Source organism: Cynocephalus volans, chromosome X (genome assembly GCF_027409185.1).
Source record: "Cynocephalus volans isolate mCynVol1 chromosome X, mCynVol1.pri, whole genome shotgun sequence".
Taxonomy (NCBI): domain Eukaryota; kingdom Metazoa; phylum Chordata; class Mammalia; order Dermoptera; family Cynocephalidae; genus Cynocephalus; species Cynocephalus volans.
The window spans coordinates 7,630,130-7,652,174 of record NC_084478.1 but is presented as its reverse complement, the minus strand read 5'-3'; the positions used below and the strand labels follow the sequence as shown (position 1 = coordinate 7,652,174).

The following is a 22,045-nucleotide window of genomic DNA, read 5'->3' as shown; positions in this document are numbered from 1 at the left end:
AAGTTTGTGACTTTGAGCTTTTAAGTAAATCATTTGATGAATTTATTTTTAATTTTAACTTTATTTCTTAAAAAAACTGAAGAAAGTTGTGAGAAGAGTGCAAAGAGCTTCCATATACTTTTCATTTAAATCAGGGTATAGTAAACTTTCTGTCAAAGACTAGTTGGGGTTGGCTGGTTAGCTCAGTTGGTTAGAGCACCACCTTGTAACACCGAGGGCAAGGGTTTGGATCCCTGTACTGGCCAGTCACCAAAAAAAAGAAAGACTAGTAAATGTTTTAGGCTTGCTTGGTCATCTGTCGCAACTACTCCATTCTGCTTCTGTAGCATAATAGCAGCCACAGACAATCAATCCATGGATGCATGAGTACGGCTGTGTTCCAATAAAACTTTATTGAAAAAACAGGGGGTAGGCCAGATTTGGCCCCTGGTTTCTATTGCTTAACCCAATCTAGATTTAACTCTTTCTTTTGTTGTTGTTGTTGCCATATTTGCTTTATCATATTCTACATACATATATGTGCATTGTAATTCTTTTTCCCAGCCATTGAAAAGTAAGTTGCAGACATTGTGACTTTTTCCTATACTCCTCTTTATTCAAATGATAGAATATTTTACACTTGCTACATTGCCGGAGACCAGCTCTGCAGGATTCGTTGGACCTGACTAGGTGGTGTGGCGTTGGTGAGGAAAAAAGAGAAAGGTGGACCACAAATGTCTAGTGCAAGTGTGGACAACAACCACATGAATCTTGCTTTATTTATATTTTTTACTTAATTTTTTACATGATGATTTATTTTTTAATCAAAACATTTTTATTTTGTTTGTATTGAAAAGGAAAGGTCAAAATGTTCTAAAGCACTCGTGCTGTGACAAAAACACCTACTCATGCATCAATAGTTCACTCCAAAGCCTGTGGCTTGTGGCCAGGAAACCATACAATAGCAGCATGCTTGGCTTAAAGACGTCAGACTTTGGGTTTGAATCATAAATCCTAACCCTTTAAACTTACACATAAACTTATATTCTAAACTCCTATTAAATCTTACTTATACTCATATTTAACAATTTAATGTTTCATGTTTTATATTAATTATTCTAATTCTTTAACCAAAATCACAATGTCTATAACATGATTTTTTAAATGAAACTTAACTATAATGTCCTATTCTATTTTGTACTACTATTGAAAACAATTACACCTTAAGCTAATCTAAACAAAATCTGTTGATATCAAAACCTTTTTATGTATCTCTACTATTTTACCTATCCATCTCTATAACAAAATTTTCTGTTTCCTTGCCAATTGACTCTGGGAACAGCACAGGGGACAAGAAAAGTTAAATGATCTTACTCAAGCTAACAAAAACACACTATATTATTCTTATTATTACTAAGGAAACAACATGTTCTTGGTAAATCAAGTGAAACTGTGGGAGTGGGGAAAAAACAAAGAAATCTGTAACTAGTTGTGATCAATTCGTTGTGAACACCACTGCACTAGGACCCACCGACTCCCTGGGGGATGTGGATAAAATTCCAACATAGCAACTTTACTCCACACGTACAAGAGCATGACCACAGCCACAATGGGTCAATGCATACATCACTAATAAGATAGATCAATAACAGAATTAAATTGAGCCAACCCATACTGGAAACATGCATCAAAAACACCTTTAGTACTGACAATGCCTTTTAAATAAACCAGTTAATTTTGATATATTATTAACATGTCCTCTGAGAAACCCCAGGGCCCTCGGAACCTCCCAAAGCCGTACTAAGCCAAAAGGTGAGGCCTTCTAATTCTGGGAAGCCTTGTCAAGTAACCAAAGGTGAACAAATAAGAAATTCCACGGAGCCATGCCATACATGCAGGATCCCCCTGCAGCCTAGCTGAACAAGGGGTGTCACTCCTCAGGCTCCCAAGCCGTTCCCTATAGCAGGATGGCTCTTGACACTACATCTTACTTTTTCACTTAATATAGCTGGAATATTATTTTACATAAACACATGAAGATAGATCTGTCTCATTTTTCCTAATAGTTGTATAGCACTTCATTGTATGGAGGCACCAGAATTATTTAGCTCATCCTGTATTGATAGACATTTAGGCTGTTTTCAGTCTTCCTTACTGCAAATGATGCTGCAAGGAACATACTTTTTTTTGAAGTGGGTATATAATTTTAATCCCAACCTACTCCAGAACACCTGATTTACATTTCTTTTTTTTTTTTTTATTCGAGGTTCTTTTTCCCCCCCACATTTTATTTTTTTTATTTTATTTTTTTTTTAATTTTATTTTGTCGATATACATTGTAGCTGATTAATGCTCCCCATCACCAAAACCTCCCTCCCTTCTCCCTCCCCCCCCTCCCCCCCAACAATGTCCTTTCTGTTTGCTTGTTGTATCAACTTCAAGTAATTGTGGTTGTTATATCTTCTTCCCTCCCCCCCCCGATTTGTGTGTGTGTGTGTGTATGTGTGTGTGTGAATTTATATATTAATGTTTAGCTCCCTCCAATAAGTGAGAACATGTGGTATTTCTCTTTCTGTGCCTGACTTGTTTCACTTAATATAATTCTCTCGAGGTCCATCCATGTTGTTGCAAATGGCAGTATTTCATTCGTTTTTATAGCTGAGTAGTATTCCATTGTGTAGATGTACCACATTTTCCGTATCCACTCATCTGATGATGGGCATTTGGGCTGGTTCCAACTCTTGGCTATTGTAAAGAGTGCTGCGATGAACATTGGGGAACAGGTATACCTTCGACTTGATGATTTCCATTCCTCTGGGTATATTCCCAACAGTGGGATGGCTGGGTCGTATGGTAGATCTATTTGCAATTGTTTAAGGAACCTCCATACCATTTTCCATAGAGGCTGCACCATTTTGCAGTCCCACCAACAATGTATGAGAGTTCCTTTTTCTCCGCAGCCTCGCCAGCATTTATCGTTCATAGTCTTTTGGATTTTAGCCATCCTAACTGGGGTTAGATGGTATCTCAATGTGGTTTTGATTTGCATTTCCCGGATGCTGAGTGATGTTGAGCATTTTTTCATATGTCTGTTGGCCATTTGGATATCTTCCTTAGAGAAATGCCTACTTAGCTCTTTTGCCCATTTTTTAATTGGGTTGCTTGTTTTCTTCTTGTAAAGTTGTTTGAGTTCCTTATATATTCTGGATATTAATCCTTTGTCAGATGTATATTTTGCAAATATTTTCTCCCACTCTGTTGGTTGTCTTTTAACTCTTTTAATTGTTTCTTTTGCTGTGCAGAAGCTTTTTAGTTTGATATAATCCCATTTGTTTATTTTTCCTTTGGTTGCCCGTGCTTTTGGGGTCGTATTCATGAAGTCTGTGCCCAGTCCTATTTCCTGAAGTGTTTCCCCTATGTTTTCTTTAAGAAGTTTTATTGTCTCAGGGTGTATATTTAAATCCTTAATCCATTTTGAGTTGATTTTAGTATACGGTGAGAGGTATGGATCTAGTTTCATTCTCCTGCATATCGATATCCAGTTATCCCAACACCACTTGCTGAAGAGGCAGTCCCTTCCCCAGTGAATAGGCTTGGTGCCTTTGTCAAAGATCAGATGGCAGTAAGTGTGTGGGTTGATTTCTGGATTCTCTATTCTATTCCATTGGTCAGTGTGTCTGTTTTTATGCCAGTACCATACTGTTTTGGTTATTATAGCTTTGTAGTATAGCTTAAAGTCAGGTAGTGTTATGCCTCCAGCTTTATTTTTTTTGCTGAGCATTGCTTTGGCTATTCGTGGTCTTTTATTGTTCCATATAAATGTCTGAATAGTTTTTTCCATTTCTGAGAAAAATGTCTTTGGAATTTTGATGGGGATTGCATTGAATTTGTATATCACTTTGGGTAGTATGGACATTTTCACTATGTTGATTCTTCCAATCCAAGAGCATGGAATATCTTTCCATCTTCTTGTATCCTCTCTAATTTCTCTCAGCAGTGGTTTGTAGTTCTCATTATAGAGATTTTTCACCTCCTTGGTTAACTCAATTCCTAAGTATTTTATTTTTTTGGTGGCTATTGTAAATGGGCAGGCTTTCTTGATTTCTCCTTCTGCATGTTCACTATTGGAGAAAAGAAATGCTACTGATTTTTGTGTGTTGATTTTGTATCCTGCTACTGTGCTGAAATCATTTATCAATTCCAACAGTTTTTTTGTAGAGGTTTTAGGCTGTTCGATATATAGGATCATGTCATCTGCAAACAGGGACAGTTTGACTTCATCTTTTCCAATCTGGATGCCCTTTATTTCCTTCTCTTCTCTGATTGCTCTGGCTAGTACTTCCAACACTATGTTGAATAGGAGTGGTGAGAGTGGGCATCCTTGTCTAGTGCCTGTTCTTAAAGGAAAAGCTTTCAGCTTTTCTCCATTCAGGATGATATTGGCAGTGGGTTTGGCATATATGACTTTAATTATGTTGAGATACTTTCCCTCTATACCTAACTTATAGAGGGTCTTTGTCATGAATGAGTGCTGAACTTTATCAAATGCTTTTTCAGCATCTATAGAGATGATCATATGGTCCTTGTGTTTGAGTTTATTAATATGGTGTATCACATTTATTGATTTGCGTATGTTGAACCAACCTTGCATCCCTGGGATGAATCCCACTTGATCGTGATGAATAATTTTTCGTATGTGTTGCTGTATTCTGTTTGCTAATATTTTAGTGAGGATTTTTGCATCTATATTCATCAAGGATATCGGCCTGTAGTTTTCTTTTTTGGTTATATCTTTACCTGGTTTTGGTATCAGGATGATGTTTGCTTCATAGAATGAGTTTGGGAGATTTGCGTCCGTTTCAATCTTTTGGAATAGTTTGTAAAGAATCGGTGTCAATTCCTCTTTGAATGTTTGGTAAAATTCTGCTGTGAATCCATCTGGTCCTGGGCTTTTCTTTGTTGGGAGCCTTCTGATAACAGCTTCAATCTCCTTTATTGTTATTGGTCTGTTCAAATTTTCTACGTCTTCACGGTTCAGTTTTGGGAGCTTGTGTGTGTCCAGAAATTTATCCATTTCCTCCAGATTTTCAAATTTGTTGGCGTATAGTTGTTTATAGTAGTCTCGAATGATTCCTTGTATTTCAGATGAATCAGTTGTAATATCGCCTTTTTCATTTCTAATTTTTGTTATTTGAGTCTTCTCTCTTCTTTTTTTTGTTAGCCATGCTAATGGTTTGTCAATTTTATTTATCTTTTCAAAAAACCAACTTTTTGATTCGTTGATCTTTTGAATTGTTTTTTGGTTTTCAATTTCATTCAGTTCTGCTCTGATCTTAATGATTTCTTTCCGTCTGCTAACTTTAGGATTGGATTGTTCTTGTTTTTCTAGTTCTTTAAGGTGAAGTGTTAGGTTGTTCACTTGCCATCTTTCCATTCTTCTGAAGTGAGCATTTAATGCAATAAATTTTCCCCTCAATACTGCTTTTGCAGTATCCCACAGGTTTTGGTATGATGTATCATTGTTTTCATTAGTTTCAATAAACTTTTTGATTTCCTGCTTGATTTCTTCTTGGACCCATATGTCATTAAGTAGAATGCTGTTTAATTTCCATGTGTTTGCATAGTTTCCAGAGTTTTGTTTGTTATTAATTTCTAGTTTTAATCCATTGTGGTCTGAGAAGATACATGGGATAATTCCAATTTTTTTGAATTTATTGAGACTTGATTTGTGACCTAATATGTGATCTATCCTGGAGAATGATCCATGTGCTGATGAGAAGAATGAATATTCTGAGGTTGTTGGGTGGAATGTTCTGTAGATATCTGCCAATTCCAATTGGTCTAGAGTCTTGTTTAGATCTTGTGTTTCTCTACTGATTCTTTGCCTAGATGATCTGTCTAATATTGACAGTGGAGTGTTCAGGTCCCCTGCTATTATGGTATTAGTGTCTATTTCCTTCTTTAGGTCTAATAGAGTTTGTTTTATAAATCTGGCTGCTCCAACATTGGGTGCGTACATATTTATGATTGTTATGTCTTCTTGATGGATCAGTCCTTTTATCATTAAGTAGTGTCCCTCATTGTCTCTTTTTATGGTTTTTAGTTTAAAGTCTATTTTGTCAGATATAAGAATAGGCACTCCAGCTCGTTTTTCTTTTCTGTTTGCATGGTAAATCTTTTTCCATCCTTTCACTCTTAGTCTGTGTGAATCTTTATGGGTGAGGTGGGTCTCTTGTAGGCAGCATATAGTTGGGTCCTGCTTTTTGATCCAGTCAGCCAGTCTGTGTCTTTTAATTGGGGAATTTAAGCCTTTAACATTAAGAGTTGTTATTGAAAGGTGTTGATTTATTCCTAGCATTTTATTGGTTGTTTGGTTGTCTTAGGTGTCTTTTGTTCCTTGCTTTCTGATTTACTGTTTGGTTTCTTTGTTTGTTGGTTCCTTAGGTTGTAGATAGTGTTTTTGTTAGCTTGTTTTCTCTTCATGAATGCCATTTTTATTGTACTAGCGGGTTTAGATTTTTCTTAGGTTTTTATGGCAGTGGTAGTTATTTTTCAGGAACCAAACCCAGTACTCCCTTGAGGATTTCTTGTAAGGGTGGTCTTGTGGTAGTGAACTCCCGCAGTTTTTGTTTGTCTGAGAAATATACTATTTGCCCCTCATTTCGGAAGGATAGCCTTGCAGGGTAGAGTATTCTTGGCTGGCAATCTTTGTCTTTTAGTATTTTGAAAATATCATCCCATTCCTTTCTAGCTTTTAGGGTTTGTGATGAGAAGTCTGATGTTAACCTGATTGGGGCTCCCTTATAGGTGATTTGACGCTTCTCTCTTGCAGCTTTTAAGATTCTCTCTTTGTCTCTGAGTTTTGCCAATTTGACTATGACATGTCTTGGAGAAGGCCTTTTTGGGTTGAATACGTTTGGAGATCGTTGAGCTTCCTGGATCTGAAGATTTGTGATTTTTCCTATACCTGGGAAGTTTTCTGCCACTATTTTGTTGAATATGTTTTCAATGGAATCTCCATTTTCCTCCCCTTCTGGAATACCCATGACTCGGATATTTGAGCGCTTGAGGTTGTCTGATATCTCTCTCAGATTTTCTTCCATGTCCTTGATTCTTTTTTCTTTCTTTTTGTCTGCTTGTGTTATTTCAAACAGCCCATCTTCAAGTTCAGAGGTTCTCTCTTCAACTTCGACAAGCCTGCTGGTTAAACTCTCCGTTGTGTTTTTTATTTCGCTGAATAATTTCTTCAGTTCAGCAAGTTCTGCTACATTTTCTTTCAGGACATTGATTTCCTTGTATATTTCCTCTTTCAGATCCTGTATACTTTTCCTCATTTCATCATGATGTCTAGCTGAGTTTTCTTGTATCTCATTCAGTTTCCTTAGAATTATCACTCGAAATTCCTTGTCAGTTATTTCAAGGGCTTCTTGTTCTATAGGATCTAGAGTATGAGATTTATTAACTTTTGGTGGTGTACTTTCTTGATTTTTTGTATTTCTGGTGTCTTTTTTTTGGTGTTTATTCATTGTGGCAGGGGGTTTCACAGTCCACCGGTTTGAGACTAATGACTAACTAGGATGTTGCTGTGGTTGCTAATTTGGTATGGCTCCCGCCGTGACTGCTCAGTTGGCCTCTAGTGTCTTGTGTGTGTGGTTGCCTCGGGTCTTGGGCTTCTCCGGGGATCCACCTTTCTGGTCAGCTTGTACTCTGCTGGGCTGGTGGATCACGTACCACAGGGTGTGTGATCTCTGTTGAGCTTTCACTTTCTGTACAGGACTTCTCCCCGTTCCGTGTGCTCTGGCCCAGGCTGTTAGATCGTGCAGTGGCGACCCCACTGGGTGTGTGGTTTCTGTCGAGTCTCCCCCCTCTGTGCACACTGTGCTGGGCTGGGGCGTGTCTTCTGCACCCCTCGTCTATCAGCTGGGCCTTCAAGACCCTGCTCAGCACCGCCTCGCCCAGGAAGTCTATCAGGTTTCTGCTAGGCACAGACAACCGGTCTCTCTGGGTGCCTTTGTAGCACTGTGTAGATCTTTTCGGGTCTTGTTCACCTTTGTATCCCCCCGGTATAAACCGAGTCTAGTGCCTGCCTGCAGCCTGCTCTCCGGCAGGTTCAAGCGGACCTGGGAACTCTCCTACCACACTATTCCCAACCAGAAATTCGTTAGGCTTTTTTCCAAACTGGTGGTCGCAGAGATGTTATCTGCCTCCCAGTAACAGGAAGTTTACCGGGGCCGGAGTCCAGGGTGTGGTGGAGTGACAGTCGGCCCGCCCGTACTTTCTAGCCCTCCCAACACTGGTCGGGACGCCCCACACCCCCAGCCCCGCCAGAGAACCGCGGAGGGAGTGGGAGAGGAGGCCGGCCCGCAGGGTCCGGAAAGCCCCGCGCCAGGCCAAGCAAATGGGCTCAGTGATGGCCGAGCAGGGCGGGGCTGCCCGCACCTGGGAAAATGGAGGCAGCACCGGGGCAGTGAGTGGCCTGGTGGTGCAGGCGGGAGCCGCGTGGGCCAGGGATCACTCACAGTGCTGTGCCAGGTCGGGCGCTCGCTCTGTCTCTGGTTTGTTGCCTTCCGTGTTCTCGGCGCTGCCGCCTCGGGCTGTTCAGTCGCGGCGCCGCTCGGGCGCTCCCAGGAATCTTCTTTAATGCCGGCCTGAAACCTCGAATCCTGAATAGGGCAGCTGGCCGCCTTCAGTGCGGCCCCAGCCTCCGGGATCCTGGCTGCATCCACAGCAGCCCTGGTGCCGTGTTCCCTGTTTCAAGACTCGCTTTTGCAGCTAAGAATCAGTTCTTTTCCTGCTCCACACTTCAAAGCTGTTGCCTGTAAATGAGGCAGCCTCTCCTGCCGGGGGCAAAGTGGCGTTGAGCCCCCACGACCGGCCAGCAGCAGCAGTCCTCCCTTAAGAGATGGCCAGAGGAAGGTCCACAAGTTTCCCGGCTGCCTGAGGCCCAGTGGCCACCTTTTCCACCTCAGCTACTCCGCGCCAGCCGCCGCAGCCGCCGCCATCTTGAAACCCAATATCTCCCCCCCACATTTTAAAAATCAATAATAATTCCTTGGTATAATCAAACATTGAACATGTTTAAATTTCTCAATTCTCTCCCTCTTTCTTTCTCACAATTGATTTCCTTACATCAGGATCCAAACAAGTTCTGCTTGTTGCATGGTTGCTGTGTCAGCTGTCTCTTAAGTTTGTTTTAATCCATAGGTTTCCCCTTCATCTATATTTTCCCCCTTTACCCCATAAAGTTTCCCAAGGTCTGGATTTGTGGCTCTATCCCAGTAGTGTCATTTAACAAGTTCCACTGTACCTTGCATTTCCTGATGATTGGTTGCATTTCTAAACCACCTCCAAAATCAAACACCAAATTTCCATCCTTCTAGGAGAAAGGAATGAGTACTGGTCCAATATTCTGTTATGAATTTGTGATCATATTTGAGCATCGTGACTCTTCACCTCCAGCATGCATCTCTTATGTAACCACTGTGGAATTAACAGATCTAGGAGATTTAACATTGACCTAATTCTATTATCTAATCTACAGTTCATATTGAAATTTCACTGTCCCAATAATGTCTTCTTTTTTTTTTTTTTAATTTTATTTTGTCAATATACATTGTGGCTGATTATTGTTCCCCATCACCAAAACCTCCGTTCCTCCCCTCCTCCCCCTCTCCCCCCAACAATGTCCTTTCTGTTTGCTTGTCGTATCAACTTCAAGTAATTGTGGTTGTTATATCTTCTTCCCCCCCCCGGTTTTTTTTTCTGTGTGTGTGTGTGTGAATTTAAATATTAATTTTTAGCTCCCACCAATAAGTGAGAACATGTGGTATTTCTCTTTCTTTGCCTGACTTGTTTCACTTAGTATAATTCTCTCAAGGTCCATCCATGTTGTTGCAAATGGCAGTATTTCATTCGTTTTTATAGCTGAGTAGTATTCCATTGTGTAGATGTACCACATTTTCCATATCCACTCATCTGATGACGGACATTTCGGCTGGTTCCAACTTTTAGCTATTGTAAAGAGTGCTGCAATGAACACTGGAGAACAGGTATACCTTCGACTTGATGATTTCCATTCCTCTGGGCATATTCCCAGCAGTGGGATAGCTGGGTTGTATGGTAGATCTATCTGCAATTGTTTGAGGAACCTCCATACCATTTTCCATAGAGGCTGCACCATTTTGCAGTCCCACCAACAATGTATGAGAGTTCCTTTTTCTCCACAACCTCACCAGCATTTATCATTCACAGTCTTTTGGATATTAGCCATCCTAACTGGGGTGAGATGGTATCTCAATGTGGTTTTGATTTGCATTTCCCGAATGCTGAGTGATGTTGAACATTTTTTCATGTATCTGTTGACCATTTGTATATCTTCCTTTGAGAAATGCCTATTTAGCTCCTTTGCCCATTTTTTAATTGGGTTACTCGTTTTTGTTGTTTTAAAGTTGTTTCAGTTCCTTGTATGTTCTGGATATTAGTCCTTTGTCAGATGTATATTTTGCAAATATTGTATGTATGTAGTTTTTAAACACTTTCACCCAAACTAAAAGAGTTCTTGACATCGGAATGCCCTTTATTGTGAAAAATAGCTGCAATAAAATGAGTCCCAGGTTTCCTGATAAGCATCGTGGTGGGAGAATAATCATCCTTTCAGTGTTTCAGAGCAAGCTGATTTGTGATGTGCAGTGTCTCAGGCATAGCGTTGCTGTGCTGTGGTGGCATGCCAATCCTCTGTGGTTTAGACTCTGATGAGTGTTCACCTGCACTCTCTGGGCTGTCTGCCAAAAGATTTCATTATTTTGGCAAGACACAGTGCACTTTTCAACACACCGGATTGTAACAATTTCTATACCAATTTAGAGCTGGAGGGAGTCCATGAATACTTCTAAAGGCAGTAGGGTATACATATTTTAGGAACTATATTGGGGAAAAAAGACAACTTCCATCTAAAAACTTATCTACAGTTTCCCAGACAAACTTGCTGCCATTAATTCAGAAAACAGAAATGGTCTTTGGAATCTTCTGTTGATAGCATTATTATATGCTATGAATACGTACCTGTATGAAATGAAAAGTTGGACTTTTTTGTAGAACCCAAGGCTTATTCCTTACTCCCAGGTGATAATCCAAACGAAAATTAAATATACACTATTATTTGATTTTTGTATTATTCAACAGAAAATATTTTGGTGAAAGAATACCATATGTCCTACGAAATGCACAGTGCCCTAGTCTTGGAATATCTGCTCTCATTCTGCATCCTGGCCACACACACAAAGTAGTACCATGCCACCCACCCATAGCTGCTGGAATTTTTGGCAAGAAACTTAGCACTTTACAAACAATTATTAGAACGTGCTTGAGAGACTGCAATGAAAAGAAATTTTGATTTCTTCTCCGATTAAAATAAATAAAGGTAGGTATTGAGGAAATAAGAAAGAACTAAGATAAATTTTTCTTATTAGTCCTCTAGAAATGAAAGGGAATCAGATTCACTGAGCACCTACAGTGACTGGCCGGTATGGGAACCAAACCCTTAACCTTGGTTTTATAAGGCTGCACTCTAACCAATTAAGCTAACCAGCCAGCCCTCTGTAGGCACTTTAAAAGTTTGTCTCTTGGTCAAATATTATTCTGTTTTATGTAGCAGAAACCTATAGTCCAGAGAAGTTAAATTAAAACTTGAATGCAGAAAAAATATTTAGCATATGGTAGATGAGGGATTCTCTTCTAGGCTGATCCAACCCCAAGGCTCCATGGTCTTTCTCTTGCCCTAAGACCCAGAGCTGGAATTGTCAGCTTCCATGTTCCTTACCTGGGAACTGGCCTGAGTTATCTGTGCGTTCAAGACCACTCAAGCCTGGACATCAGAAATGCGCCTATTAGGGCACACACATCTAATTATCAGCACTTTCCTACCTAATTGGAAAACTGACTGGACAGCAGGCGCTACTCACGAGTACTGCATGTAATTGTACATGCAAACTCTTACATTCTCTAAGATGAATCGTGAACCCGATTAGTCCGTGTCCAGTCACAGGTCGGGCATGGACCTAAATCCTACTACCCGGCCATTGCCTCAAGGAAGATGTTTTAGTTCCCAAATAAGGAAGGTTGGGTTAGATGACATCAAAGATTCCTTTTCTCTCTAAAATCCCTGCAATATCCTCTGGGACCTTGATCAATTGATCATTTCTTATTTCTCCTACATCTCCGACCACACCTGCTCCACCTGATCCTCTTTCTGCCTACCAACACCTTCCAGTCACATCATTTTGAAGCACACACATAAAGAGAACAAAACAGATCAAAGAAAAAACCTTTACTAAACTATGCGATCTCCTCAATGTTGCCATTGTAGTTTTCAAATAGCCCACCTCCCAAAATGTTTGACACTCTAATCTCATTTTATTTTGTTCCTCTTTTTTTGACACGCATCCCTGACTTCAGCTTATAAACGAATGTGCTGTTTTTGCCTTTCTAGCCTGTAAGGTTCTCGAAGGCAGGTCCTTGTGTGGCTCATAGATTTAGTGGACCCATCACATAGCACACCACTGTGGTTATAAATTAGAACTCAGCACATGGTTGTGACAGGAATGACTTGATGATGTAGAGAGAGACGGTAGCAACTTGTAAATTCTCAGCATTACCTTGACCCCTTGCCTTAAGCACCATATGCACAATTCCAGTAGCTCGTTGGTCACCCCTCTTCGTATATCCCCTGCTCACTGCAAATGCATCATGGTAAGCAGTCAGTTCCACATCTCTCCCCGTGCTTGTTACTCCTGCATTCTCCATCTTGGTGACACCACTAATTCCTTTCAGATCTAGGTTAGGCATTCTGGTGCCTTTTCCCATTCTCATTTCTCTCTTATTTCCATCTTCCAAAGCAAACCAGCAACATTGTCCATGAGCTTGTATCTCCAAATTGCCTTTCACAGACTAATTTCCATTTCCTTTCAGCCAGCGTCCTCTGCCACCTAATGGCATGTTGACCCTAGAAGTGGTGGAGAGGTGATTTGGATGATATTGTAAAAACTTTTGCTTTGATTTCACTTGCTGCAACATCTCAGCTTTCTGATTTGTCTTCTATTCCAGCACTTAAGTCATCTTAAACACAGATGGGAGCAAGCAGCTCTCTGTTCTGAGATGTCAGTGGCTCCCTGTTGAATTGTAAGGGCTGTCTTTCCAGCTGCCTTGGGTTGAATGTCCCCTAAACTTAATTGCCACTGTAACTGTTGAGAGTGGGAAATCCTATTATGGTAATTGAAAGGTGGGACCTCGAAGAGGTGATTAGATTGTAGGACCATGCAGTAGTGAACGGGTTAAAAATAGTGGTCAGGGTGCTGAGGACTTTAAAAGGAGAGTGAATGTGGAGGTTAGTCTCTCTGCTCCACCATTTTTGGCCATGTGAGACCCTATGTCACTGTCACCAACACCAAGACCCTCACCAGATGTGTTCCCTGGACTTGGAAATGTATGCAATAAATTTCATTTTCTTTATAAAATACACAGGTATTTTGTTATAAGTGACAGAAACGGACTAATACACCACCCTTGTTTCCTACTACGTCTTCTCTTCTTTTATCAATCACTCACCATTTCTCCCCTCCCTCACATGCATGCAACATGGTCCAGGCCCCAAATCTACTGACAATTGTTGAAGTCCTGTTCCTCCTTCTAAGCTGATTCATGGGTCCTCAATTCTATGAAGCCCTCTCCACTCACCCTATATGGAAATACACATCTCTTTTTCAGTTTCTTATCCCACGTTGCTTTCCCTCATTTATTTTAAAAGCTTCATTGGTGCAGACTTACTTACCTACATGTTTTTCTCCAATAAGAGATTGTATACCACCTAAGGCAGAACGATTTTTGCCACATTTTTGCCTACCTTGGTGACTAGATTGTGCTTTGCATATAGGAAATATTAGTCCATGTATGTTGACTTAGCAGATGCTAATTTGAACAGGTTGAAAAGTATGGGATGCTGGTTGCTTTGTTTTAAGGTGGATTCTATTTATTTTGCATAATGTAATTATGGGTCCTAGTTCCTTGATTACTGAGCATGTGTGAAAAGTTAAATTTTGTGTGAACTTTCTTGCTTCAGAATCTACTCTGATTGCTGTTTTGGTAATAAAATGTCCTTTGCTGTACTTTTATGAAAATGCATCATTAAATATAAGATATAGAATTTTGTGCCAAACTGGCCAAATGGTACTTCACCAAAGTAGTATCAACAGTTTCCTTCTTTTTCTGTACTTTGGCTCATGTGAGTTGCATGTCTTTCTCTGTGATAAGAAATGCTCAGTCTCATTGTTTGTGATTATATAAAAACCTTGGAAGGTAGCACCTCGGACATTCTGGAAGTGAGTTCTATCTGGAATCATAGTGATTTAGTAATCTCATGGATTTGTAAAGTACTTTTTAGTTTACAAGCCTCTTTTACAAGCACCGTCTCCTTAAGCTCCTGTAGCAAGTGGTGTATGCAGTGCAGTGTTTTATAATGAAAATAATATTCCTTTGAGTGTGCTGAAGAATGGGTTCAAATTCCAGTCCTTCCAATCTCTCCCGTAGTCACTAGCTCTGTTTCTTCAACCTCTCTAAACTTCAGCATTTCCTCTCTAAAATGTTAGAATAACAGTATGTAATTTTGCACATTTCTATAGTTTTTTTTTTTTTTTTTTTTTTTGGTGATGAGTCTCTATTGAACACACGGTTCTAAAAGTGCTCCATAATCTTTAAAGGTTCTGGCACGCCTTCATGTTCAGTATTATCTTAACAAGTTAATATGGAAGATTATATTCTGTATTTGAATTAGCCAACTGAGGCTAAATAATTTATGTGATTTTCTCACAGTTATAGATTAGACATGTGGTTGCACCACCGTGGTACACATGGATTTTCCTTAAAGTCTGTCCTCAAACACAACTCATAGCCTTCCCAAACCAGCCAAAATAAAATAGGGGAATTCTTGGAGGGAAACTATAAATGCTATACGGTTGTGGAAATCAATGTTTGCTATGTGGACAGAAAAAATAGATGGTTTGAAGCAGCTGTTGATTTAAGGGGAGGACAGAATAGGTTCTCCTTAAGAAAGAAATATAGTAACAGAGGGGAGGTAGAAGGAATCTGTGTGTGGGGAACAGAAAAGAGACTGGCTTCACTGAAGGCAATTCATAACTGATTCGTCTAGATTTGCTGGTTGACCAGATGTTTTGAATGTCTAGTCATATATTTTGTACTTAATTTTGTAATTATTGGTTAGTTTTTATCAGGGAACTCGCATTATCAAAACCATATTTTAGAACAATGAATGTGACCTAAATGTACAGAACTGGCACAAAATGGGAAGTCACTATTCGGAGTAGCCTTTACCCTCTATCCCGGGGAAGAGGTTTCTCAGGGTCAACTGTATTATTAGAAGTAACTCACTGCATTTCTGTTGCATTTTGTTCAGAGATTCCCAGCCTGGGCACTATTGATTGGCATTTGGGGCCAGATAATTTATTTTTTTGGATCATGAGGGAGGGACTATCCTGTGCTTTGCAGGATGCTTAAGCAGCATCCCCGACCTCTACCTACTAAAAGCCAGTACTGGATCCCCTCCTCCCAGTTGCAACAAACACAATTGTCTCCAGACATTGCCACATGTTCCCTGGGACTCCAAAAGTCACCTTAATTTCAGAACCACTTACTTAAAACAGTTAAAATGATATATCTACTATCTTATGCTGCAAATAAATTGCAGTAGACAAAAAGACCTGTACAGTGTTGGGCAGTACATTGAAAAGTTGGAAGGGTTTACAAGGAATCTGTATCACTGGTTTCTCTGTAACATTCAGAGCAATCCTGGACAAGAACCAGAAACTCATGAAGAGCAGTGTCACCTGGACACAGGGCGGGCTCTTCAGTTTACCGTTCTCCCCAGTACTCCCCGTTGTTCTTAATCTACCCCCTTACTCTTACCCATTATTTGCTTGGTCCCTGGAAATATTTGAGTATGCCAGCTCTCAGTGCTGCTTAGAAAAGCATGTAAATTCATCTATCGATTTATTCAACAAGTGTTTTTGGAATTGCTGCTGTATGCTAAGTATATTGTAGTAAACGTCCCAAAGTTTTCGTGCTCATGTAACTTACATTCTAGTAGAATATTCTATGAACGTATTTTATATTACTGCATATTTTAAAATATAAATTTAATATAGGATTGTCATCTAAGCAAATCATAATGAGAATGTATCTTTCTAGGTTAAGTGAAAAAATAATTGGTGTCTACATTCTGAATGATGACATATGTGATTAGCTCTCTCGACCTTTTTTTTTTTTCCCCCTGAAATTTAAGTTTTTCTTCATTGGGCTTAAAGCGATAGCCTAGGAAGAAATAATTTTAAACAGCTGATCATCCTAAAACTTCAAAGCCTCAAACACTTGCTAAATATATTAATTTCTTTTACTGTTTTGGGTAGTTTTAGGATCATGTAATCATGACCCTTACTGTTCAATGTGTAATAGATTCCAGAGCAATCGTCTGCTTGTGATATTATTTTCCTTATATTCACGGCTCTCATGGAAGAGTGAATGCGGGCTGAGGTCTTTCAATACATCTTTTTTTTTTTTATTATTGCTTGGAGAAACAGGAAGTGCTTTCTTCTGTATGAAGTGTGAGAGAATTTGCCGTCATGCTTTTATTTTTTTTTTCTTTCACTTTACCTTTTGTTGAAATTACTCTTTCCTGGCTGGAGTACTGTAAAGAAATAGAGCTTTGGCAGATTTATTCTGAAAAGCTTTACTCAGATGACTGCATCTAGGCCATTCTTGTCAGGTCTGTTTCATAAAGGATTATTAAAAGAAAATGTTGGCTGTCATTAATAGCATTTCCAGATGTATCTTTAGATGCTGTTGATCACCAGTTATTGGAATGAAGCAAGCGTGCAATTAAAACAGAATTTTAAATGAGTTGCATATACTGATGCTAGATTTGGCAGACAGAGATTCTGGATTAAGAGGAAGACAAGTGTGTTATGTATTGCTTCTTCTAGCGTTTCAAAAATATGCCTGTTTTGTAAATGATATTTGTTTCGTCTAAGGTATTTATTTGTTTTGCAAGCTGTCAGAACAAATAAATGTGGAACTGTGGAACTTTTGAAGGACTCAAGCTTTTTATGCACTGATGTCTGTAGTTGTGAAAAAGCCACTAGGTACATGTAGCAGCATGTTTTCATAACTTACATTTTTACTAATGACAGAAGCAAGGATTACATAATTATTTTGAGGCATTGTTAGCCACATAGCATTTATCATTTTTTTTAAACATGGAATAAACGCTTGTTGGATGTTTCTCGAGTGAAATACAAAGACTTACTTTGCAAGTAGCTGAACTGTGAACTATCCCCAGATCTCCTGGTGTGGTCCTGTGCATCGTAGGACACTTCTTGGACTGAACAAAATCTCAAGGTATTTTAAAGAGTGCCATTTGTTTATTTCAAATGGTCCTGAGAGAGAATTAAATCTAAGCATTCTTATCAAATGGCCACTAAACATTTTTGGCTATGAGCCAATGTCTGAAAAAAAGAAAAAATGAGAGGTCTAAGGATAAAGTATTGACATAGCCATAGGAAACAAAACTAACTCTTTAGGGATCTTATACAATCTGTAAGGTAGACAAGTTTTTAACGAATGTTTCACTGCTATTAGAAAAATGGCATTAAAATTGTTATATTGGTGAGAAATTGTTTTTGAATATGCTTGGGAGAAATAAACACTAAAACTTGGAACAAGCTCATATATGTCTTGGGAAAGTATCATTGAAGAGCTCAAGTTTTTTTCCTTAATTAAGATAATTAAAAATGAATCACTCGCATGCAATATTACTCAAAATAAAATCTAAAATAGTCTTATAAGATTTGTTCTTAATGAAACTTACACGAAACGAGAAGGAAATATTACAGACTCTGCACCGAATTTGATAGCAGTTCTTTCTAAAGCTTAGCAAGTATCAGAATTTCCAGTAGAATGTGTCAAAAGAGATTCCTAGGTTCTGCTCCCAGAGATTCTCACTCGGTAGGTCTAGAGGGAGACCCATGAGTTTGCATTTCTAACAAACTCCCAGGTGTTGCTCATATTATTGGCCATTGATCACACTCTGAGCAGCATTGCTGTAAAGAATTGACAGTTGATATAGGAGCAGTATTTCCATATATATTTTTGATTGAAAGGTGGCACTGGGTATTTGAAAATTAAGTGTCATTAAAGAATCTTCCAGGGAATTTTTCAATCACATCTGTATTTTAAAACAGGGCAGGAGGTTACAAGAAAATAGATTGAAAAAAGAGTATATCTTGGTGTACCATATATCCTGAATTCTACACTATACATGTCTGAAGTTGGACTGTAAATTTCTATTCTACTTGGCAAATTTATCAACAATGAAATAAAAATGATAGACATAAAATAATCATATGCTTATGAGAGCCATGGGTAGGCCAATATTTAGATGACTGACATTTGACTGTACATGACTATTAAGTTTTACTCATTAAAACTTGTATTAAAGTATAATTTTGATGATCACTGAAATCTCAGTGAATATAAACATAATATTTTAATTGCAATTATGAGGGGTGGCACCGATCACGTGCACACATTTATATATAGTTACTATATACATATATATTATCTATATATAGTATACTATGGACAAATGGATTTAAAAGATAATCGTACCATAAACTTTTTGAAGAACCTTAGTATAGTAATAAACTGTATATCATATGTATATAATTTATATATTCAACAATGTCATTATTCATTATTATAATTATTATTGAATGATGGAGCCTAACTAGTATCTCTTATTTATTAAAAAATATATAGTAATAAGATATGGGTGTGTGTGCATGTTTGTGCCTGTGTTTAAACTTTATTCTCTGTTATGAAACTCATGTCAGAATTTAACATTCAGGTTTATTCAGTGTATTTGAACGGATTTAACTAAACCAGATGAATGTCAATACTGCTGGACTAACTGAACTAAAAACCTAACAACAATATACATGAGCACATACAACATACATTTAATACATATATATTTGATACATTTTCTCTTAGTTACTTGTAGAAGAGGATACAAAAAATAACTCTATGTTGCCAATTTAAAAGTGATTTAATATTAAATTCTGTGAGAAAAAAACTTCATTTGGAAGAATAACCTTTAAAAATATTTCTTATTGTGGCCCGTGCATTATACTAGTGTTTCAATTTATGATAATGCTGCTGTTTTTTGTTAATTCCTGAATAATGATTCATTTGGGTAGAAATATTGAAAGCAAAGATAGACTTACAAGATTTAATACTGTATTTAATACTTTTTAAAATAAAAAGTTGAGAAAAAAATAAAAAATAAAAAATATTTCTTATCCAAATTATTCTGCCTGATAGTGAATATCATTACTTTTGCCATAAGTAACCCCCAGACTGTGTAACTTTTCTTTTCCAACTGTGTTGACATATATATTTTTGGTTCCTGTTGTGTAACAATGTTCTTGCTTGGATTTATGCTAAGCATAGTTAAAATGATTGATTTGTTGGCTTTTCTAAACTAACTAGGAAAAACGGGTATTGAAAAGTGGCAGCCACAGGTGAATCCTTTTTTCCTCTTGGTTTTGTTTCTTATCCAGGTGTTATTTATTTTTATTGTTCCTCTCTTCCAGTGCCTGGAGCCCTGCAAGGAATCGGGGGACCTGAGAAAGCACCAGTGCCAAAGCTTCTGTGAGGTAGGTGGATGTCAGTGTGTGTCCAGTGGGACACTTGACCTAAATTTGACTATGCCAACGTGGGTTCACTTGTATGAGTGGGCTCCCTTGTTATGCTGCAAATTGGGAAGTTCAGTTTTACTGCAGGGGTGTGTGTGTGTGTGTGTGTGTGTGTGTGTGTGTGTGTGTGTGTGTGTGTGTGTGTGTGTGTGTGTGTGTGTGTGTGTGTGTGTGTGTGTGTGTGTAAATTAATGTAAAAAAGAAAAAAAGAAAGACTTGAACCTTTTAAAAAACTAGCTGCTACCAATGCTTCTGTTATTGGTTAACCAGACAGAAAAAATAAATACATTTTATTACCTATGCATGTCAGACTAGCAGCTCTTTAAAGGTACAAACTGGTGTCATCCTTCTTACATCATGACTATCCTACAGGGAGCTCTCTGAGCGTTATTGAAATGTTCATGTCGTTTGGGAGACCCATAGTGACCCATATTATTGGTAGCAGGGTTTCTCAAATATTTTCATCTCATTTTTCTTCCTTTGGGTTCCCCCAGTCCTGGGCAGTATCACTGACCACTTTTAACTGTATGGGAAGCATCTTGCTTCATCTGTGCTGTCAATTAGATAATAAAACGTTGTATTGTCCTGGAGGAACACTGTCTAAAATCATCAGCAGTGCTGAAGAGGGCAAGAGCTGCTTTTCTGGACTGTCTCCTGCAGGACAAATTGGGGGCACAGGTTGTATATCAGCCTGCGTTCTGCTAAGATTCACCCAGGAAGACATGGAGCCAGACATACCGGCTGATTCCCAGGACAGCAGCCTGCAGAGGTGAGGAGAATCTGAAAGTCCTCTAGGGCCAGTACAGATCACAGCTAAAAGAATCCACTCTGACAGTCAAGGAAGCTCAGCTGAGGGTCTTGGGGAGTAGCCAGAAGAGGTGCCCCATGACATCAGTATAAAATGACATGATGGGGCATCTTTGAACAGAACTGGGGGCTGAAAGGGAACTCTTCCAGGGATCCAGACAAACATAGAGGTTCGGTCTTTCTCCATGGTGCATGTGCTGTGTGACTGTATAATCTGGCTTTCACCTTGGGTAGTAGGCAGACTCTGTTCTGAGAAGATGACTGCAGTATTGGTATGATAATTACTTCATTAGTATGTACTGTGCATAAAATATCTTTATTATCTCGTTTGACCTTTCTGATAACCCTGGAGTTAAGCAAGGCCTATAGTAAGTCCCCAGGAGTTGTGTGTGGAAGCTGTGAAGACTGGAAGTTGAAGCTCATGAAGTCAACATTTTACTCAAGTACCAACATTCATGGTGGAAAGGCTGGGTAGGAACCCCTGTCTTTTGCTGAAATCTCTCCCAACTATCTGAGTGTTGTCGCTGGTGGACTACACTTTGTCAATCACCAGGCGTTACAGTTATAGCATTATTTTGAAAAAGCAGAATGAAAGTGCTTCTCAATTGCTAATGTGATCAACACATACTCTTCCGTAACTCGGTTTTATTTTGCTCTGATAGTTCTTACCCAGCATGTTGTGATTGGCTGGAATGTTGATGGTTTGCAAATGTTTACACACTGATGTCTGTTGCTAGAAGCACTGCAGGTCTGAGTATTCCTGTCAGTGAAGTCTTTGGAAACATCTTGTAATTGTGAACAGTAAAATGCCTCGAATAATACATAGGACTCCTGGCAGATATTCAAGATTATTTAGCCAATTGCTCTGCTACCTGCACTATGGCTAAGTTGATCATTTTTGTGTTAAATCAAATAGAAGAATAACTCTCAAGTGTCTATTTGTATCTGGCCCTTTTCTGAATGCTGGAAATGATACTGAATAGCATAAATCATGGTTTCTCCCCTCCCTCATGGGAGTTCACATATTGTCCATCTGCCTAATCAAAATGCAAACTTTTCCAGAAGCTGTATGCATTAAATTTAATATATCAGTATATTAGTTATCTACTGCTGCATAACGAATTACCAGAAAATGTAGGAGCTTAAATCACCATACATTTACTACCTCATGGTTTCTGTGGGGCAGGAGTTCGGACATGGCTTAGTGGCATCCTCTACTTCAGGGTTTCACAGGCTGTAATCGAGGTGTCAACTGGGTGTCATTCTGGTCTGGGGGCTCAAGCAGAGGCCAATCAGCTGCCAAACTCACTCTCACTGTTGGTAGAATTCATTTCCTTCTAGTTGTAGGACAGAGGTCCCATTTTTTTGCTGGCTGTGGCTACAGTCCATTCTAAGCTCCTAGAGGCTGCCTGCGGCTCCTGGCCATGTGGCCCCTTCGTGGG

The 22,045-nt window shown here is 39.0% G+C and overlaps 1 protein-coding gene across 1 annotated transcript in view; it reads left to right on the top strand.

Moving 5' to 3' along the window:
* The window catches only part of ANOS1 (anosmin 1), a 187,242-nt gene that overhangs the window by 86,042 nt on the left and 79,155 nt on the right, over nt 1-22,045 (top strand). The window contains exon 3 of the mRNA XM_063083774.1: nt 19,695-19,757. Coding sequence (XP_062939844.1) covers nt 19,695-19,757 — 63 coding nt within the window. The remainder of the gene's footprint in view (nt 1-19,694; nt 19,758-22,045) is intronic.